We start from the raw sequence: 20178 nt of genomic DNA on the forward strand, positions 1-20178 counted from the left end.
GTTCCAAGCCGGGGTGACATAAAGAAACTTTTAACAAAAAGAGTTCTCTTTACTAGAGAACGTAACCGCTGTAAAATATATATATATATATATATATATATATATATATATATATATATATATATACAGTAATTGCTAGAGTTGAGACGGCTCAGCGGGTAAAACAGCTCGCTAGGGAAGCATGAGGCCCTTGGTCTAAATACCTAGCAGCCATGTAAAAAGATGATGGCCACACTATCTCCTATAACTCTAGCATTGTGGGGGTAGAACAGAAGATTACTGAGGTGTGCAGCCTGCCAGGCCAGCTCCAGGTTCAGTGACAGATCCAGACTCAGGGTGTAACAGGAAGAGTGAAAGGAAAGGGTATGTTACAACCTTCTCTGGCCTCCACACATTCGTACCTGGGCAGGTGAGGTACACTGGCAGGCACACAAAATAAAATGATACATTCTTACTGTAAACTCAAACATAATTTTCAATAAAACATTGAAAACACTTATGAAAATTAAAAAAAACCCTAGAATTGCAGTAATCTAAAATTTTACCTTTGATGTCTATCCTAACTCTTCCAATATGCACACTTTTTATAATTCCCCAAATAATTAGTTCTTTTAGTGATATCATTAGCTACTCATGCCTGTTTACTGAAATACATAGTTTAGATGTCTACTGTCTGTATACCCTCCTATGGGGTATCCACCAGAAAAGATTGTCTGGACATGGGTTGAAGCCAATACAAATTATTTTTTTTTTAAAGGGAGGGAGAGAGGGAAAGAGGGAGAGAGGAAACATACATGTCTTTTTTTATTATTATTTGTGTATATATATATATATATGTATATATATATATATATATATATATATATATATATATATATATATATCATTGCTCTCTTCAGACACACCAGAAGAGGGCATTAGACCCCATTGCAGATTTTTGTGAGCCACCATGTGGTTGCTGGGAATTGAACTCAGGACCTCTGGAAGAGCAGCCAGTGCTCTTAACCACTGAGCCATCTCTCCAGCCCTTAGAAATTCTTTATTAGTCAGCTAGCTTCTGAAAGGCCAAGTCTTTTAAAGTTCAGACTTCATTTTAGAGAAACTGACCTAAGTTTGAACTCAGGAAAAACTAACAGGCAGGTACCTAGCATTAGTTTCCAAGTTTTTCCCCAACAAAATCCAAGCCTAGCTCCAGTCTCTAGGCTAATCCCCAACAAGACCAGAATCTCCAGGTTGCCCCCTCTACAAGACCAGTGCCTCCAGGTTGCCCCCTCTACAAGACCAGTGCCTCCAGGTTGTCCCCTCTACAAGACCAGTGTCTCCAGGTTATTCCTCCAAAAACCCTGCTCCCCCAGGTTACAAGCCCACCTCCTGCCTAATGACCACCAATACAGAGGGGAGCAGAAGTTAAGTTTCCGATATGACTCCCAGCACCAGCCAATTATGTTAAAGGCCACAGGAGCTTTCCAATTTGATGCTTGTTCACTTACTCCCTGCTTGCTGCTTACTATAAAGCTTTGCCCTAATAGACATTTGGGGCTCCCCCACCACCAAAACCATCCTGGGTGACTGGTGTGTTGGGGTGGGGGGTGAGATAGCTCAAATAAAATAAAGACCCTGCTGTGAGTTGCATCAGATCGGCTCCTGTCTGTGTTTTGGGATCACTATCATATCCCTGGCACTACGCTACTACACTGGGTGTTCAGAATCCCAGTGTAATGATGAGCCTTTCTCAGGATAGGCTTTTAAGCACAAAATACATCCTAGGTTGATATACTTCAGTTAACAAGAAAAATTAGCCAGAAGTACAGAAGCCAAAAACCACGGTTAGTATATTTAGAGAGATTCCAAGAACTATGAACTTAGTGGCTTATGTTGGTGTTTTGCTTTTGGCAGGTGGTGTTGCCTATGTGCTGAAATGTACAGCCTAAATGGTACTCCCATCATGGAGTCAGTTGTGCTAAGGTCTAGGGTCCCATTACATACCCAAAGAAAAGATGAACCAAATTCACAACTGTGTAGGTTCTGAGAAATCTAAACAAATAACAGGAAATTAATTTTTTTAAATAATTCTTTGTTAGGATTATAGGCTTAAAATTATAACCTAAGAGCAGTTTCTCAATCTTGGTATCATTTTGAGCTAGATAATTCTCTATTATGTGAGTGTGGGGGGAGGGGAGCTGTTCTGTGCCATGTTTATCTTCATCTCCTGTCTCCCAGTATATGTCAGTAGATCCTGTTTTCACAACTGTGACAACCAAAATGTTTGGACATTAAATGAAAGTCATCTTCTTCCAACCACTTTCAGAAACATAAGTTTACTGTATTTCCAAGTAAAATATTGTTGACCCAAGGATAGGTACGTGGCCCTGTTAGTTAAATGAAATCAAAAGGCAGACAGACTTTCCTCCTGAGTTCAATCCCAAGAACCACAATAAATACAACTAACTAAACAAACAAGTTAGTAAGTGTGATGGCTAATTTTGTCAACTTGATTACATCTGGAATCCAATAAAACTCAAGCTGTTGGAAACTTCTGTGAGAGATTTTTTGGATTAGATTTGAGGCAGGAAGACTCTAGGTGTGGGCGGTGCCTTCTGGCAGCAGCACAAATCAAGGGAAGTGGAAGAAGGAAAATTTCTGCCTTCTTTTTTTTTTTCTCTGTGTAGCACTGGCTGTCCTGGAACTCACTCTGTAGACCAGGCTGGCCTCAAACTCAGAAATCTGCCTCCCAAGTGCTGGGATTAAAGGTGTGCACCACCACTGCCCAGCTCTGCCTTCTTGCCCTCACTCTTACTGGCAAGTTTGGCCTCTCAGGTGTCAGCTGGCCATTGTTACATTACCCTTGCCACATCCTACAGTTCAATCTGATAGCCTCCCTTAAATATAGTTTCTCTCTGAAGTATAGCATCTAGAAAACACGTGAAACTCAAAAGCAGGACCAACGGAGGCAGATGCCTAAGGAAACCTTTAGATGAGCCAGTTATCCCTGGAAGTTTAACTAAAATACTCCCAAATTTTGGCCACTGAGAATTCTGTGAGCATATTTCAAGTTATCTTTTGTGACAAGACTATTTGAGCATTACCAAACTCACAGGGAATGAGATGAAAGGTAATATTTGGATTCTTTTTATGTATCACTATGGTCTGGCAGTTTCTATGGTTAGGTAAAGCACTGTCCAGAGGTCAGCATCTACAGGTGAGTATAATTAAGAGGTAATAGAAACATTTTCATTAAAAAAGTTATATATAAAAAAGACTAGGTTATATTGCTTTGAATGAGGATGGCCCCTACAGGCCATTTTAATTTCCTCTCATGATTAAGTGTGACATTTTACTTAAAAATATTCAAACATGCTGTGTTAGATTTTAGTTCCCCCTTTTTTGAGACAGTGTTTCTTTGTGTAGCACTGGCTGTCCTGGAACTTGTCACTCTGTAGACCAGGCTGGCCTCAAAATCACAGAGAGCCAATTGTCCCTGACTCCTGAAAGCTGAATTAAAGGAATGAACCACCCACTGTTGTTTCAGGAAGTGTTCACGAACCCCAAAAGACCACCAAGGAGCCATTTCCTATGAAATAGCATTAGGGTCTCCTTATTAAAAGCTCAGGCATGGCTCTCTTTTAACTCAACCCTGACACAGCAGAACAGGAAGGGAAGGCAGAGCAGCCTCTAATCCTCAGCAGGACAAGTTCTTAGAGGAAAATGGAGCCAGTGAGGGGGTGAGGGACAGGGTGTCTGGTCTGACAAGCATCTCCTAGAATGACTATAAACTGACAGGTGGGTGCTCTGAAGCAAGACTGTATACAATCACAAATGGTCTGAAAGTACACCTGAAACAATCAGACTAATCTTTGATTAACTGTTGCTAGGAAGTAGCTAGGGAGTAACTCTGGCCAAGGACAAGCTGTGGGGTCCTTCCTGGTATGTGGGTGCAGCTTAGGTTCTGCTGAAGGTCAAGTTCTCAGGCTTTTTTTGTTTTGTTTTGTTTTCTTTTTTTCTTTAAGATGGAGGCCAGTCTCAAGATGGAGTAGGTTTGGCAGTTTGGCTTCTCATTCCCCCTTTCTCTGGTAACTAGAAGGCCCAATCATGGGACTTCCTGAAGTTTTTCTAATCTCATGAAAACAGTGAGTAAGAGGCTCAGTCTTTATGACTCAGTTAACTCAGGCCTGGATGTATTGGTGAACAGAAAGGACTGGACCATCATATTTTAGAGGGGGTCAGAGTTGTCATTGTCTAGTCTTTGTGGTGTTCCTTGGGCTTGGGTAGGGGGTCCCATCCTGGGAGACAGGAGGGAGGGAGTCCTAAGGCTGAGTTTCCTCCCGCTGGTCTGGGTCATCTTCAACTGCAAACAGGTCTGTGACTGTATGTTGCAATCCTGTTGACCTCCAGGGCAATGGGAGGAATCTTTCTAAGGAGGCTCTAATGACCCCTGGAGGGGACTTGTTTTATAGAGAATAAGCAGTTTAAGACAAACATGTCTATTTATGAGGCCACTGGACACCTTTGAGATCCTCTAGCAATTGGGGACCCTCTGCCTATATGTTAGGAACAATGTGGGGTGGTATTCCAAACATGATTTCAAAAAGGGTGAGTCCCATCTGGTAAGAGGAGTTTCATACCTGGTAGAGAGTGAAGGGAAGGAGAGTTAACTTAGTCACTGTCAATCTCTTAGTTCAATTTAGTTAAGGTCTCTTTTAGGGTTTTGTTTATTCTTTCTACCTGTCCTGAACTCTGGGGTCTATATGAACAATAAAGTCTTTTATCAATCTCCAGAATACTGGCTGGTCTCTGACTTACCTGGGACACAAAAGCTGGCCCATTGTCTGACCCTGTCATCTGAGGAAGTCTATAGCTTGGCAGTGGAAGGCTCGGGAAGCCCCCAAAGGGGACCCCACTCGAGTCACAGGATGGCGTGCACCCAAAGGACACACAAGAGACCAACTTGCTGCAAGAACACAAGGTAGTTTAATGGCTGAACTTTCCGGGCCGATACGTGTCTCAATGTAGGAGACCTCGTGACTCCAGGGTTTAGGGTTAATATAAGCTCGGGGTGAGGAAAAGGAGAAACTTCCGCGCGGGGTGCACACGATTGGTTGTTTTCCAATTTTTGAACATCTGGCCAAACCGGTCCATGGGGTCGGGGAGCAGTTCCTGCAGGCGGATGTTTATCTCTTATCTTCATTCTTGGGATGACTCAGTAGCCCTTTGTCCTGTAACTCTGCATTCTTTGTTAACGGATTAACTGGGCCTCTGGTTGGCAAACCCTGAAGGTGGTGGCTTTAGCTACTCAGGTTAGGGAGAAGGAATCTATAGGGCCCTTTTCTTTTATATAAGTTTTTCATGGGACCCATAAAATTTTCTTTTAGGCAGTATGTCCTCTAAGAGCTTCTTTGTCAGTGTGGATGTAGTTTTATGTTTCGTGGGGAAAGCCTCAGTCAAACCTGAAAAGGAATCTATAAGCATCAGTAAATATATTTAAAATTTCTGCTTTTCCCTCTGTGAGGTCTGTCTCTCAGTAGACTCTGGGCTTTGTGCCTCAGAACCTATTATCAGCGTTCTTGTTAGTCTCTGCATTAGTTAGCTGGCAGGCTTTACAGTTCTTGACAATCTCAGCTATCTTTAAGTTGGCATCTCTAATCCTGATATTAGCAAATCCTGTATTCTCCAGATGCCCATGTGGGAAGAGCAGTGGATCTTCTGAAGTATGTGTAGTTCCATTTCTTTTAGCACAATGGGTTTGTAATTGTAGAGTGAAAAATTATAAAGGCCATTTTATGAAATGTGTGTAGATATTTCGCCTTAGACCTTGGGCAGAAAAGTGCAGATTCCAGAACGAGGAACTGAATGTAAGATTTTCACCACCCCAGGACACATTCCAGGTGAATGTGAATCAAGCCTCAAACAATAGGCTGAAACTAATAATAATAACAGGGCCCTTTCCCTAACCTAAATAGTTAAAAGTGCCTGCCAGCAGGTTTGGGCCCATCTAATTAGTTACAGAGGAGGGGGAGTTACAGGACAAAGGCCTGTTAAGAACATCCCAGAAACTGACTGGCCAAGGGAGGAACTACACCCTGCCCCCATGGTACGGCCTGCTAGTGTTCAAAAAAAGTAAAACAACCAATCCTGTTCACTCGTGAGAAAGTTCGCTTTTTCTCCACCCCGCCCATATATAAGCGCTAGACCCCTGAGCCACGAGGTCAGTCCCTCTATCCCCTATGTGAGATATGGGGATATGGCCTGGCCCAGAGCTCTGATTTAATAAACCACCTCACGTTCTTTACAGCAAGCCGGTCTCTCGTGTGTCCTTTGGGTGTGTGCTATCTTGTGACTTAAGTGGACCTCCCTTCTGGGGAGTCCCGGACCTTTCATAATCTGTTCTCTAGCACCTGTCATAATGTTGGAACACAGGCAAATTTTTAACCCAGATTATCTCATCTTTTGAATACTTAGGGTGGTCAGAGAGTATAGGATCCCCCAGATCCAAGGAAGTCAGGGGCATGAGAGGTCTGATTTCTAGGGCAGCATGTTGGGCTGCTTTATCTGTCGTATTGCCATCTGAAACTGGATCCTTCCCTCTCTTGTGTCTCAAGCAGTGGATGATGGCCAGCTTTTTAGGCCCCCATAGAAAGAGCCCTTAGTAGGGACAGGATTTCCTCTTTATTTTTGATAGTCTTTCCTTCTGCCATCAGAAGGCCTCACTTCATATACATAGGCCTATGTATATGTGTCTACAAGCAGTAGCAGAGGCATTTTGTCTTTTCTCAGCTCTAATGCCTTGCTTAGAGCTACCAGTTCAGCTTTAAGAGCTGACATTCTTGCTGGAAGTGGCCCTGCCCAAATGATCTTGGTGTTTGAGACCACAGCTGCCCCAGCATATCTCTGTCTATCCTGAATGATGCCGTCTGAAGATCTGGTGTGGTCCCATGGATGTGGGCCAAAACATCCTGAGCAGTCGTGCTGTGGCCCGTTGAGGTCTAGGTCAGGCAGTAGGGCAGCTGGGCTCAGGGCAGTTGTGGCCTGAAAGGTTATCCTGGGGTAAGAGTGTGGGAGATTTTAGAGAAGAGGCTGGTAATAAGTCATTTTGGCATTGGTGATAGTCAGGCTTTGGCCTAGTAACAGTTTGTCAGCATCCTTAACCAGGTGGGCTGCCATCGTGATGAAGTGCAAACAGGGGGCCCAGCTTCTGGCAACTGGGTCTAATTTCTTTGACAGGCCATTGGCCTGTGTCAAGGCCCAGATCTCTTGTCCATGAATAGCTGGAAGGGCTAAGTCACTTCTAGCAACCCCAAAGCTGGTGTAGAAATTCCTTTCTGGCCTCAGAGAGCCATTTCTGACCTTCTCTTAATATGCATTCCCCAGATCTAGGAAGGTCACCTGTGATTGGCAGAGTAGGGCCTTCTTAGTGGAGACATGATAGTCTAAATTTCTCAGGGCCTCCAAGAGGTCCCGGGTCTCTTTGAGACATTCTTGTTTGGTTTCTGCTGTCACCAGGAAACCTCCTATTTATAAACTGTTGAAGAGACTTCTAGGTTTAGTAAGACAGAATGTTAAGCTCTATTATTACCAAGGAAGCTGGTGGGTTTCTCTTTTATTTTTAGGGTTACCCTGGACATGGTTTAAGGCTGTGGTTTGAATAGTGTATTTCTTGGTGTATTTCCTGGCTCAGTGGTCCTCCTCTTTACAATAAGTACACTGGTTCTTTTCTAAGCAGGGGCCATTTTCAGTCCTTAGGGACCCCTTACTATGCCCTCCCCCACAGCCTTGAGCAGGCCTGCAAGCTGTTTACCACAGTAGATCAAAACAAGAGGACCTAGGAGGCATTGCCTCCTGCAGACCTGCAGTCGGTTACAGAAGCTAGAAGAATGGGCCACCTGCTGAGCTTGCCTTGATCCCTGAACTTGCCTTGACCCCTCCAGGCTTCTATCCCCTCACCCAGGCTGAGCTGAAACAAAGAAGAGACTCTGGGGGGTAGGGCTTTCCCCTATATATGTGAAAGCAAATATTAAACTTCAGGCCTTGATCAGAATGTGTTGTCTTGGCCCCATGTTTTCTCTTGACCTCCATTCCCCTTTCATTCCCAGCCTTCCTTTCAGGTGAAGCCGGTTCCCATAGCTGCAGGCTGCTACACCTTACCTTTTTTTATAGAAGCCATTTGTTTTAGATGTCTCTTACACAGGCCACTGGCCTGGCACCAGGGCCTGAATAAGCACATTGGTTTCTAGAAGCTTTGTGTCAGACGTCTCCTATAGTCCTCTGGTTTGGCTGTGGCTGCCAACAGGATCTCCACCAGATCAAGAGTCTGTTTCTTTTGCTCTTATACCTGTCTTTGTTTTCTTTCTTTCTTTCTTTCTTTTTAAATCTTTATTAACACTTTTCCTGCCATTATCTTTTAGACTCTTTTCTCTTAGTCCTTGAACCCGTTGGCGTCTCCTGATTTATAAATAAATTTAAAAATTTATTTATTAATTTATTTATTAATAAATTTATAAACCAGGAGCTGCCTGGTTGATAAAGGCCAGAGCTACGGCTGCTTTTCCTTACTCTGAGACCTGCCAATCAGAGCCTGCAGTAAGACTCAGAGTCTCTCCTTACCTTTAGCAGAGTTCAAGTCCTAACCTGGGCGGGATCCCCCCAGGGCCAGGTACCGGTTTCCTGGTCTCTGTCTGTGGTGAAGAAACCTGCAAGAGCTCTTAGCTGTTGTGCCTGAGCTACCCCATGTTTGGGGGCCAAAAATGTTGAGAACTGCTCTACCCCACGTTTAGGGTCCAAAATGTCTCGGACCGTTCTGTCAATGTTTGAACCCGCACCACCAAAAGCCTTGGGGGCTAAACTGTTAGAGCCAGCACTGCCCCAAGCTGCTCCAGTCTGCGGGCTGGGGTTCAGCAAGAGAGAGAGTGAGGACTGACTCGAAGAATGGAGACCAGACAGAGTGTGATTCAATCCCGTTTATTCTTCAGGCCCAAAGCAGGAGGACACATTCCTGACCACAAAAAAGATGCAAATCATCTAGGTGGGGCTGGAAAGCTAGTAGCCACGATGACAGGGCAAGTGACAGGGTAACAACTGAGAAATAGTTGAGCTAGTGACAGGGCAAGACTACATTTTGAGAATATATAGTGTTCTCCACATAACCCTGATTCACGTAGGTTGTGTTCCTCTGGAATTCTCTTATATTTTTATCGTTACATTTCCTTAGCAACCTTTTACCCCCTCCTCACTCTCCAGGTTTGTGGTTTCCCCCTTTAAAAACACTTCTCAGAGTGACTGGCTTTGTCATTTCAACTCCTGCATGAGTGAACCAAATAGACCTTAGCTAGCCAACTCTCCCTAATAAACCTCTGCTGATTGCATCCAGGTAAGGTGTCTTGCAATTTTTGGGTGGCCGTAATTTCCTGAGACTTGAGTAAGGGTCTCCTGAGCTTGGGGGTCTTCAATAGCATTAGGGTCTCTTTATTACAAGCTCAGGCATGGCTCTCCTCCAACTCAACCCTGACACAGCAGAACAGGAAGGGAAGGCAGAGCAACATCTAATCCTCAGCAGGACAAGTTCTTAGAGGAAAATGGAGCCAGTGAGGGGGTGAGGGACAGGGTGTCTGGTCTGACAAGCATCTCCTAGAATGACTATAAACTGACAGGTGGGTGCTCTGAAGCAAGACTGTATACAATCACAAATGGTCTGAAAGTACACCTGAAACAATCAGACTAATCTTTGATTAACTGTTGCTAGGAAGTAGCTAGGGAGTAACTCTGGCCAAGGACAAGCTGTGGGGTCCTTCCTGGTATGTGGGTGCAACCTGGGGTTCTGTTGCAGATTAAGTTCTCTGGCATTTTCTTTAAGATGGACGCCAGTGTTGCAAGCCGCTCTAGCCCCATGTTTGGGGGCCCAAGTGTCTCGGACCATTCTGTCAATGTTGGACCCGCACTGCCAAAAGCCTTGGGGACTAAACTGTTAGCCTGCACTGCCCTAAGCAGCTCGTGTCCATGGGTCAGGGTTCAGCAAGAGAGAGAGGATGGATATGAGGAATGGAGACCAGACAGAGTATGATTCAATCCCGTTTATTCTTCAGTCTCTCTTCTTCTCTCCAAGTCCCTAGTCTTGAGTTCCTAGTCCCTAGTTCCTAGTCCCTAGTTCCTCCAAGTTCCAAGTTTCCAGTTCCAAGTGCTAAGTGCCTAATGTCTAATTCCAAGTTCTTCCTCCAAGTGCCAAGTGCCTAATACCTAATAAGTCTTCTTCCTCAATGCCTAATTCCTACTCCAAGTTGTACTCCAAGTTGTACTCTCTAACCTAATTCCTAGTTCCAAGTTACTCCCAAGTGCCTAATAATCTGTTTGCTTTCTTCTGTCTGTCTCTCACTTTTTATATGTCTCACTTCTAAGCTGCACCCTAAGTCACGCCTTTAAGTCATGCCCTTAGGCCTTGTCTCTAAATCTGATCTCTAAGTCAGGCCCTTAAGTCTTGGCTCTAAATCACAGCTTTAAGTCTCACACACCCAAGGAAAGATCCTGGGTATCTAAACCAAGATGTTATCAGAGTGTGCTCAGCTGTTGTAGGCTGATGTAATCAAGTCTCTTTTCAGGGTATATGGCTCAAGATGGCTGCAAGGATGATAGCTGCCTTCTGTCAGCTCCCCACACGCCAGTCCCAAGATGGAGTACGTTTGGCCTCTCACCACAACCAGGCACATTTTAGTCCCCTTGACAAGATATCTTATAGAACAGAAGCAATGACTAATTTTGCCTCCTGCTATCAGTGTCTTTAGTCCCAGGCTGCCTGGCTGGCTCTGTTTCTGGGCACAGCCCAATGCCAGAAGGATATGTGACAGCAGAGATGTTCTGCTCATAGTGGTCAAGAAGCAAAGGGAAATGAAGCAAGGATTAGAGATATCTTCCCAGGGCGTGTCCCTACTGTTCTTCTTTCTTTGACTAGGCTCCTCCATATCCCAGTAACTTCATAATATTCACCAAGGGATTAAACATAAATTAGATCAGAGTCCTCAGGATTAAATCATTTCTACAAAGCCCATCCCAAAATACTAGTTAGTGCCTGTTGGGGGAAGCCTGCTACTCAAACAAGACACATGCTGTTAGTAAACCTTCCCACTTTACAACAATCAGCACTATATTTGTACTTAACTAGGAAGGTAGTATGCTCTAAGCAGCTCTATTACATTTTAAGGTGCACAGAATAATTTTTCTCTCATAAATTTTTATAGGTTTTAGACTATATTTTCTTTGAAATAGATCAACCATGTTATCCAATCAGCAATTGTATGTACCTCCCGTTTGTTTGTTTTTGGACAGGATCTCAGTATATAGTCTTGGCTGGCTTAGAACTTGCTATGTAGAGCAGACTGCATTCCATCTCACAAAGATTTACCTGCCTCTTCCTGGTGAGTGCTGGGACTAAAGGCACCATCACAGAGATCCAAATAAGACAATAATTAAAAATGAATATCATGAAGTGGAAATGGCCAGGTGTGATAGAGCACTCCTTTGATCTTGATCCTGTGCTCAGGAAGCAGAAGCAGGTGAGTTTCAGTGAGGTTGAGGCCAGGGAGGGTTTCATAGTGAGACTGTCTCAAAAAAACTAAACCAAACCAAACCAAAGCAAAGCAAACCTAAGCAGTGGAAACTGTCATTTATGGCAAGTGCTATGCAACATGGTGATGAACACCTGATTATGGTACAAACAGCTCAAAGCAGTAAGACAGTAAAGACATGAAATAAATTCTAAAACGATTAAAAATAAAATACTTGCAAGTAAAAGCCAGGACACATGCTGGGGGTGGTTGCTGTTATCCCAGAACTTGAAAGACTGACTGGGCCAGAAGGATCACTAAGAGTTCAAATTTCTACCTAGGTAGGGGCACAGAGACAATGTATTTAAAAAGATTTTTAAAAAGCTTCCATATTATACTTCAACAGTAGCAGGTCCCTAGACCTTAGCACAACTGACTCCATGATTAAAGTACCATTCATCACATAGACAGTGTGATGGCTATTCCTGCTTGTCAACTTGACTATATCTGGAATGAGCCACAATTCAGAAATGGAGGGCACACCTATGTTTCAGGTCTTGACCTGGAAGATTCATGGAGATCTTAAGGCACAGAGGCTATGTAAAACCTAGGTTCAGGCAAGGTAGTACACACCTTTAATCCCAGGAGACTGGGGCAAGCAGATATCTGAATTCAAGGCCAGACTAGAACAAAACAGAAGCAAGTTCCAGATCCAGGAGTGGTGGTACACACCTTTAATCTGGGCCATACTTTCTGCTGGAGGCCTATATAAGGACACTGAGAGAAGACTCACTCTTCTTTGATTGCTTGCACTTACTTACCAGCACATCTGTTGGTACCTAATAATTCAGGATTTCAGTTTATATAGAAGATCAGGTAAGGAACTAGCCTTCTGGGATTAAGTGATGTGTTTATAAAAAGATAAAGAGATGTAGAATATGTTCTATTAGGGTATGGAGGAAGGGGATGTCTCAGTGGGCCCATGCAGAGACATCCCCTCCCACTGAGGGACTGGACGCACAATGGTTTATTCAGGGCATGGGAAGGGGAGTTAAGAGGGTAGTAGAGGCAGAGAAAGGGAGAGAGAGATATAGATAGAGAGAGAGATGAGAGAGAGAGAGAGAGAGAGAGAGAGAGAGAGAGAGAGAGAAGGAGGAGGAGGAGGAGGAGGAGGAGGAAGAGGAGGAGGAGGAGGAGGAGGAGAAGGAGGAGGAGGAGGAGGAGAAGGAGAAGGAGGAGAAGGAGAAGAGGGTAGGGGAGGGGAGGGGAGGGGAGGGGAGGGGAGGGGAGACCAGCCATGGGCACGTGGAGAGAGGGGGAAGGGAATAGAGAAGGGGTAAGGGGACAGAGCAGGAGCAAGAAGGCAAGAGAAGGAGGAAGGGCAAGCAGCCCCTTTTATAGTGGGTCAGGCCTACCTGGCTGTTGTCAGGTAACTGTGGGGAACAACATACCTGGCTGTTGCCAGGTAACTGGGGTGGAGTTTAGACAGAACGCTAACATTGAGCAACTACTAGATTCTTGGACTTCCCATTTTCAGCTGCCCATTTTTGGGTAGGTGGTCTACAGACTGTAAATCATTACAATAAATTCCCTTAATATATACAGACATTCGGGAAGTTCTGTGACTCTAGAGAATCCTAACTAATACAGACAACGGCAACTAATGCACCAATGGGCAAAACAACAACAAAGGCTTAATTTATCAAACTTCATAGTTGTGGGAAAGTCTCTAAATGTACTAACCTTGCTTTTTGGCTTCTGTAGTTCTGCCTGTCAAACGGTTCTTGTAACAAAAGTATTCCAATGCAAGACATTTGTTTTTTGTTTGTGCTTAAAAGCTCACCCTGAGCAAGCCTCAGTGTCACACTGGGATCCAGAACACCCAATGTAGTCACTGGCTAGCTAATAGTTTTTGTTGGCCTAAACCTATGTCTGAGCAGCCTTCTTTGGTGGCTACCCCACAACAAAATCAGACCATTTGTGTTTCAGACAATTCTGTTCTAAATGAACCTGTGTCATCATAAAAAAAAATTGTTTACAGTTATATTTATCAGACATATTACCAAAATATCGTATCATTCATATCAGACATGGTCCTCTGGAGCCAAAAATACAAAGGAATCCAAAGGCTTAGTTCCTTTGAAGCCATCTTCATAATTAACATGATTATACACTTAGCATTGTATAGTGAACAGCAATATTGCATCATTCCGCTGTTTTGGGCACTTTACATTTTACTTTGTGATGTTTCTAAAGCTTTTAGCGGAGGCCGACTGGGTACGCCCTGGGAAGTAAAGATGCTTTCTGCAGGGACGCCCTTTATCTCTGGCCATCACTCTAGAAACATCCCGATCCACGACTTCATAAAGAGCTGTCTTAGGGAGTAACTTTATGTTTTACTTTCATTTCCAAGCCAAGGCTTTTCTGGAAACACCCTATACGGGGCAAGTTCTCACGAGAAGACGTAATCACGGGACGACGTATTTACGAAATGCGCCTGCGCACGCCGGGACGTTATTGTTTCCGGAAGAGCGGCGGCCAGCGCCCTCTCCGCGTCTGCTTCCGGTCTCTGACCTAGCGCTGCGTCTACTTCCGCTCTATGACGTAGCACTTTTCCTTCGCTATAAATTGAGAGGAGACGTGGCAAAGGCGTCTCCGGAGATCGGGTCTTTGAGTGCCGGCGTGGCCAGGTTTAGCGCTGCGGGTCCTTGGCCGTTTCGTTGTTAGCGCACGGATCGCCCTGCTGGGCGGCCGAAAGCGCCGAGAAACCGGAAGGCAGACGCCCTGCTCCCTGCTGCTTTGTTCAAGCTGCGAAAAGCCGAGTTCATAGTCGCCGGTGAACTGTAAGTACCTGAGTCGAAGAGTTCACTCCTTCTATTTAATCTTTTTATTTTATATCTTATTGGAGTGCATTTGGATTGTAATTGTCTGCCAGACTGACGGTCTGTGCCTAAAACCCCTCCGGCTCTGCCATTTCCTTTGCTAGTCAAGTTACGCAGCAATGTCATCTGGAGGCTCTAATTTGGTATTGCATCTAGTAGACGAGTGAGTTTAACAGTGCCAAAGTGGGCTGCATGTTTAGAGACTAGAATTGGGACTTAAAAATGAAGACAAAATAGGTACTAGCTGGTCATCCAGTTAGTTGCTGTTTTCCTTAGAACTCGGTAGTTAAGAATTTAAAGTTATACTTAATAACTTTAAGTTATTAAAGTTATTAAACTATATATTAAACTATAAAGTTATAAAAGGAATAACCCTTTTTTAACTGTTGTAGGAGCTGGAACTTTGTAGTGCAGCAAGTGTTGATTGGAGAAGTAACTCACAACGAATTAAGGATGAGTAAGAGCAAAGACGATGCACCTCATGAGCTAGAGAGCCAGTTTATCTTACGACTGCCCCCAGAATATGCCGCTACTGTGAGGAGGGCAGTGCAGTCTGGGCATGTCAACCTGAAAGACAGACTGAGCATTGAGTTACACCCTGATGGGCGTCATGGAATTGTTAGAGTGGATCGAGTGCCCTTGGCTGCAAAATTGGTGGATTTGCCTTGTGTTACGGAAAGCCTGAAAACCATTGATAAGAAAACCTTTTACAAGACAGCTGATATCTCTCAGATGCTTGTAGCCACAGTAGATGGTGACCTATACCCTCCTGTGGAGGAGCCAGCTGCCACTGCTGATCCCAAAGCAAACAAGAAAAAAGATAAAGACAAAGAGAAGAAGTTTGTTTGGAACCATGGCATTACTCTACCTCTAAAAAATGTCAGAAAGAGAAGGTTCCGGAAGACAGCGAAGAAGAAGTACATTGAATCTCCAGATGTGGAAAAAGAAGTAAAGCGGCTGCTGAGTACAGATGCAGAAGCTGTCAGTACTCGTTGGGAGATAATTGCTGAAGATGAAATAAAGGAGACGGAAAATCAAGGCCTTGATATCTCTTCTCCAGGAATGTCTGGCCACAGGCAGGGCCATGACTCACTAGAGCGTGACGAGCTTCGGGAGATATTCAATGACCTCAGCAGCAGCAGTGAAGATGAGGAGGACGTAAACATCATGGACACCGAGGAAGATCTGGAGAGACAGCTACAAGACAAGCTAAACGAATCAGACGAACAACACCAGGAAAATGAAGGAACCAATCAGTTGGTTATGGGAATTCAGAAGCAGATTGATAACATGAAAGGCAAGCTCCAAGAAACCCAAGACAGGGCAAAGCGTCAGGAGGATCTCATCATGAAGGTGGAAAACCTGGCTCTCAAGAACAGGTTTCAAGCTGTTCTGGATGAGCTCAAACAAAAGGAAGACCGTGAAAAGGAGCAGCTTAGCTCTTTGCAAGAAGAGCTGGAATCACTTCTGGAGAAGTGAGAATGTTGACTTTAGTCCTTAGACTAGTCAGCTTAAGAAAAATTTATTTTCAGAGTAAGGTCTTGAAATACTTTTTTTTTTTTTTAAAGTTTTTTGTTTTCAGAACTAGGGTGGTGGGTGTTCATTCTTAAGAAAGTAAGATTACATAGGAGGGTTTGTTGTAGGGAAGATACAAGTAAGATCAGTGAAACGAAAACACTTTGAGCTTTTAATCACCTCACCATAGGACTTTGTTTTCTAAAAGTTTCTAGCCTTATTCTTTGGTGCTAAGATCAGTAATAAGCTAGCCTACAGGCAATGATGTTGATTTTTAAAAAAGAAATATATATATATATATAACCTTCTCAGCAAGTTTCCATGTTATGGAAATGCAGTTTTTTTTTTTTTTTCATAAAAGTTGTTTCTTATACAATAAAAGCTACTAATTTTCACTTTGTCTATTTTGTTCTATGATTACTGAAAGTTGAGGTGGATTCATGGAGTCTAATGACTGAATGGTGTAGATCAAGACACATGCTGTTCTTTTGTGTGTTTAGAAAAGGATACACCGGGTAAGGACATGGAGAAAGTAATTTTTGCATTATATATTAAGATTCAGGTCCACTCTCCATCTGGAGGTTTGTGAACACTGGGTCCAGAGCCGCCTTAAACTATCTGAGTTTCCATTGAAGGATGTCTGTATCTTTTTCTTAAGCACTAAGGCTAATCTGTAAAATACTGGCAGCAGTTAAATAGTTGTTATCAGATAAACTATTTCACTTCCTTAGATTAAGATTATATTCTTAACTATTTGCAATTTAATTGCTCTAATTATTTAATAGACTGATGTTTTTCATGTTTCGTTAGTATTTCTCACTATGAAAGCCTGTGTCCTTGTCTGGTATTTTAAAATTTCATACACAGAATTTTTCTCTGAGGCATCTAATGTTTTACAAATGGGAAGGGGGTGTTTTTGGGCAAAAACCCAGATTGGTAAGTTACATAGTAAAGATTTCTGTCTGAATGGTTTGTAAAACTTCAGTTTAAAAATACTCACTTCATAAATCAAAATTCAAATTTTCTGCTTGTTAGAAAACAGTAGCAAAGTGTTTAAAAACTAGTTATTAAGACTTTGAGTCTAGAATCATACTTCTTAATGCTTAGAGGCTTCAGAAGGTAATTTTCCTCAAGTTTTCCTTGAGTTTTCATAAGCTCATGACTGCAGTACAGCTTAAAGATTCCCTCAGTATCTGGCTTTAGAGTTTTATGGTCATAAAGTATGTTTTCTTAACAAAGTGGTAGGTGAAAAAATTTTAAGTATATTTAAAGTATTTTACCACACTTAAAGAACTGACACCAGAGAAGACAGTATTTAACCAAGCAGTTTTTGCTAAGGTCTTGGTACATCCATATTGGAAGCAAAGGATGTTGGATGCATATTTTTTCTTAGCAGAATATTCTACTGGTCTGGTCCTGGTTCAGTTATTAGCTCTATTTGGATTCTCAAATCTATAATTAAGACATGAACTTCAGATTTAGTATATTCAACTGTGTCTTGGAAATACTAAACAGCTGCCCCCTGGCAAAACAAATGTGAATTCAAAATAGAAATCATCTGGCCCCTTTCATTTAGAACTTGCCTTCTGTTTTGACATCTGCCAGAACATCTGAAGCCCCAAACTAGTCTTAACAGCTTGAGGTCAAGGCATACCAGTACATATGGATCAGTGATTTGATTGTGAGATTTTAGGGCCATATTATTTGTAGCTTAATCTGTTTGCTTTTATTCTCTCTGAAATGGAGGTGATAGTATTACCAGCCTTACAGGGCTATTGGACTGACTTAAATCATAAGATAGGCTTACTTAGAACAGTACCTGGAATATGGTGAGTGAACAGTGAACAAAGAAATGTTACCACTTACTAGACTGGATCACAGTAGGCATTAAATGGTCTTGAATTAAAGAGTGATAGTAAAGTGTTTTCAAAGAAATTTTTTATTTGACTCACTGGATGAGTGAGTCAAATGTATCTCAGGATGGTCTTGGACTCAGTTCTCCTGTCTCAGTCAAGTGGCTGGGATTGTAGGTGTGCATGGCCAGGCCTGGTTTAGGAAACAGCTGTTTTAATTGGGGCTTGTTTCAAATTCAACAAAAGCTCAAACCTTATATTTTGGCAAGTTTTAGAATATATACAGCATAAAAATTGACTCAAGGTATTCCTGTAGTTTTCTTGTTTGTTTCTAGACATCTTTGTATTATTAAAAATGGCATAAGGACTCTTGGGAGGCAGAGGCAGGTGGATTTCTGAGTTTGAGGCCAGCCTGGTCTACAGAGTTCCAGGACAGCCAAGGCTATACAGAGAAACCCTGTCTGGAAAAACAAAAAACAAAAAACAAAAACAAAAAAAAAAAAAAAAAAAAAAAATTTAAAGATGAAGATCCAAATCCTGCATTCTCATAAAACATTCATTTTTCTCATGCAACTCGTAGCTAAGGAGTGTACTGTAAAGATGAACATTTTCAGCATTTCTGGGTTCATAAGCAAATTGTGCTTTTTTTCCTGTGTGTGTAGGGGTGCTGGACCTTGGCAATGTTAGGCAGTTGCTCTGCTACTGAGCTGCATATAGATCTTACCACATTTTAAAAGGTACCTCATGCCTTTATTTGGTGTTTACAAAACATTACATTTATGTAGTTTTTTTAAATGCAAAATGCAAAAAAACTGTTAGAGCCTTTAGTGACTTGTCTAAAAATATGAAGTTTTATCAACATGTGAATCTGTATCTTTTTCATAATTTTTTTCCCTAATGTTAGCCACTATTGATGGTAATTAGCTATAAGGAAAGGAACTCATTGAAGTCTGTGCTCAGAGTTGTTGATACCTAAGATCATTATCCTCTGAAGGTACATCACAGAGAATAGAAAGTTTATTTTTCTGTATAAATTGAACCAATCGAGGCCCCAACTCAAATCGCACAGATTAAGAGTGAATTAGATGAACAGCAGCTGAGAAGGAATGTGTATGGAGCTTAAATGTATTTCTTAGGGACCCTGTTAAGTCAGTGTTTAGGCATACATACACATTTGAGATTAAATGATTAGGTTCTGGGGAGATTACCCCTGGGTTAAGAGCACTTGCCTGGGCTGGGCAATGGTGGTGCACGCCTTTAATCCCAGCACTTGGGAGGCAGAGGCACGTGGATTTCTGAGTTCAAGGCCAGCCTGGTCTACAGAGTTGAGTTCCAGGACAGCCAGGACTACACAGAGAAACCCTGTCTCGAAAAACAAAAACAAAAAACAACAAAAAAGAGCACTTGCTTCTCTTACAAAGGACCCAGGTTAGGTTTACAGTGGTTATATGGTGGCTTACAACCAATTATAAGTCCAATTCTAGGGGATTCAACCCTCTTCTGATCTCCATAGTGCACATACATGCAAATTTGTAAAATCTTTTTAAAAATCTTAGACTATTATCTCTAAAGAAAAGGATTCCAATGTCAACAGTTGGACATTTTCCAAAGAACAGGTCATCTTAAAAAAAAAAAAAAGCCTATCTCTTACCATGCATAATCTGAGTTTTAATGCTTCATTGTTTTTGTTTTGTCTTTGAGACAAGGTCTCTGTAGATCAGGCTGGCCTTGAATTGAGAAATCTGCTCATCTCTGTTTGGGATTAAAGTCGTGTGCCATTGCACCAGGCCTTTTAAATAGAGTTCAGGAAAGCTAATGAAAGAAACATTTCAGTAAAGTGACCCCAGATTTGGTTACACTTCCAAAGTAGTGTGTCTGCAGAACTCTAACTCAGGCCTTACCTGTCCCAGAGAAGAGCATCTGCTATGGGATGCTTTGTTTTGTGCCATGGACTTAAATGTAGCAGTTCCCAAGTGGTTTGTCTTCTCTATTTATTTTTGAGGCAGAGTTTCAATACATATCTCTGGCTGGCCTCAAATTCACTGTTCTCTGCTTCTTGAATGCTGGAGTTAAAGGTATGTGGCCCCTAGCATGGCCTGTCTTCTCTTTGAAAGCACTGTTCTGAAAAGTTGTGCCTTTACAATCCAGATTGGATTAACTGAGAGTACCTCCTGTGTCATTTTGCATGGTAAGAAATCAGGAAAATGAGCCCGCAGAGAAACATCCTTTGATCCTCAACTTGCTGTGTTACTGATGGGGAAACAGCTGTAGTCCACCCAGATAAATACACGCTCTATTAAAGCGTTTCTTCCTAAGTATTTATGGGAGAAGTGGCCTTATCATAATCACTGAAAGCATTCTGCCTTTGCCCTCGGGGACAGTGGGGTGCTCGTGGATGCACGT

The 20178-nt window shown here is 42.6% G+C and overlaps 1 protein-coding gene across 1 annotated transcript; it reads left to right on the plus strand.

Annotated features, from left to right (window-relative positions):
* Positions 1-14131: 14131 nt before the first annotated feature.
* Positions 14132-16317, plus strand: Taf7 (TATA-box binding protein associated factor 7). The gene is made up of 2 exons (XM_034517904.1): positions 14132-14368; positions 14800-16317. Exon 2 carries the CDS (start codon positions 14861-14863, stop codon positions 15884-15886), a length of 1026 nt encoding a protein of 341 aa, XP_034373795.1. The 5' UTR covers positions 14132-14368; positions 14800-14860; the 3' UTR covers positions 15887-16317.
* The last annotated feature ends 3861 nt before the right edge of the window (positions 16318-20178 follow it).

This window comes from Arvicanthis niloticus, chromosome 14 (genome assembly GCF_011762505.2).
Source record: "Arvicanthis niloticus isolate mArvNil1 chromosome 14, mArvNil1.pat.X, whole genome shotgun sequence".
In the NCBI taxonomy this organism is placed as follows: Eukaryota; Metazoa; Chordata; class Mammalia; order Rodentia; family Muridae; genus Arvicanthis; species Arvicanthis niloticus.

Bases quoted from the DNA above. Each gene is read 5' to 3' on its own strand.
- Taf7 (XM_034517904.1), top strand. From the start codon at position 14,861: ATGAGTAAGAGCAAAGACGATGCACCTCATGAGCTAGAGAGCCAGTTT.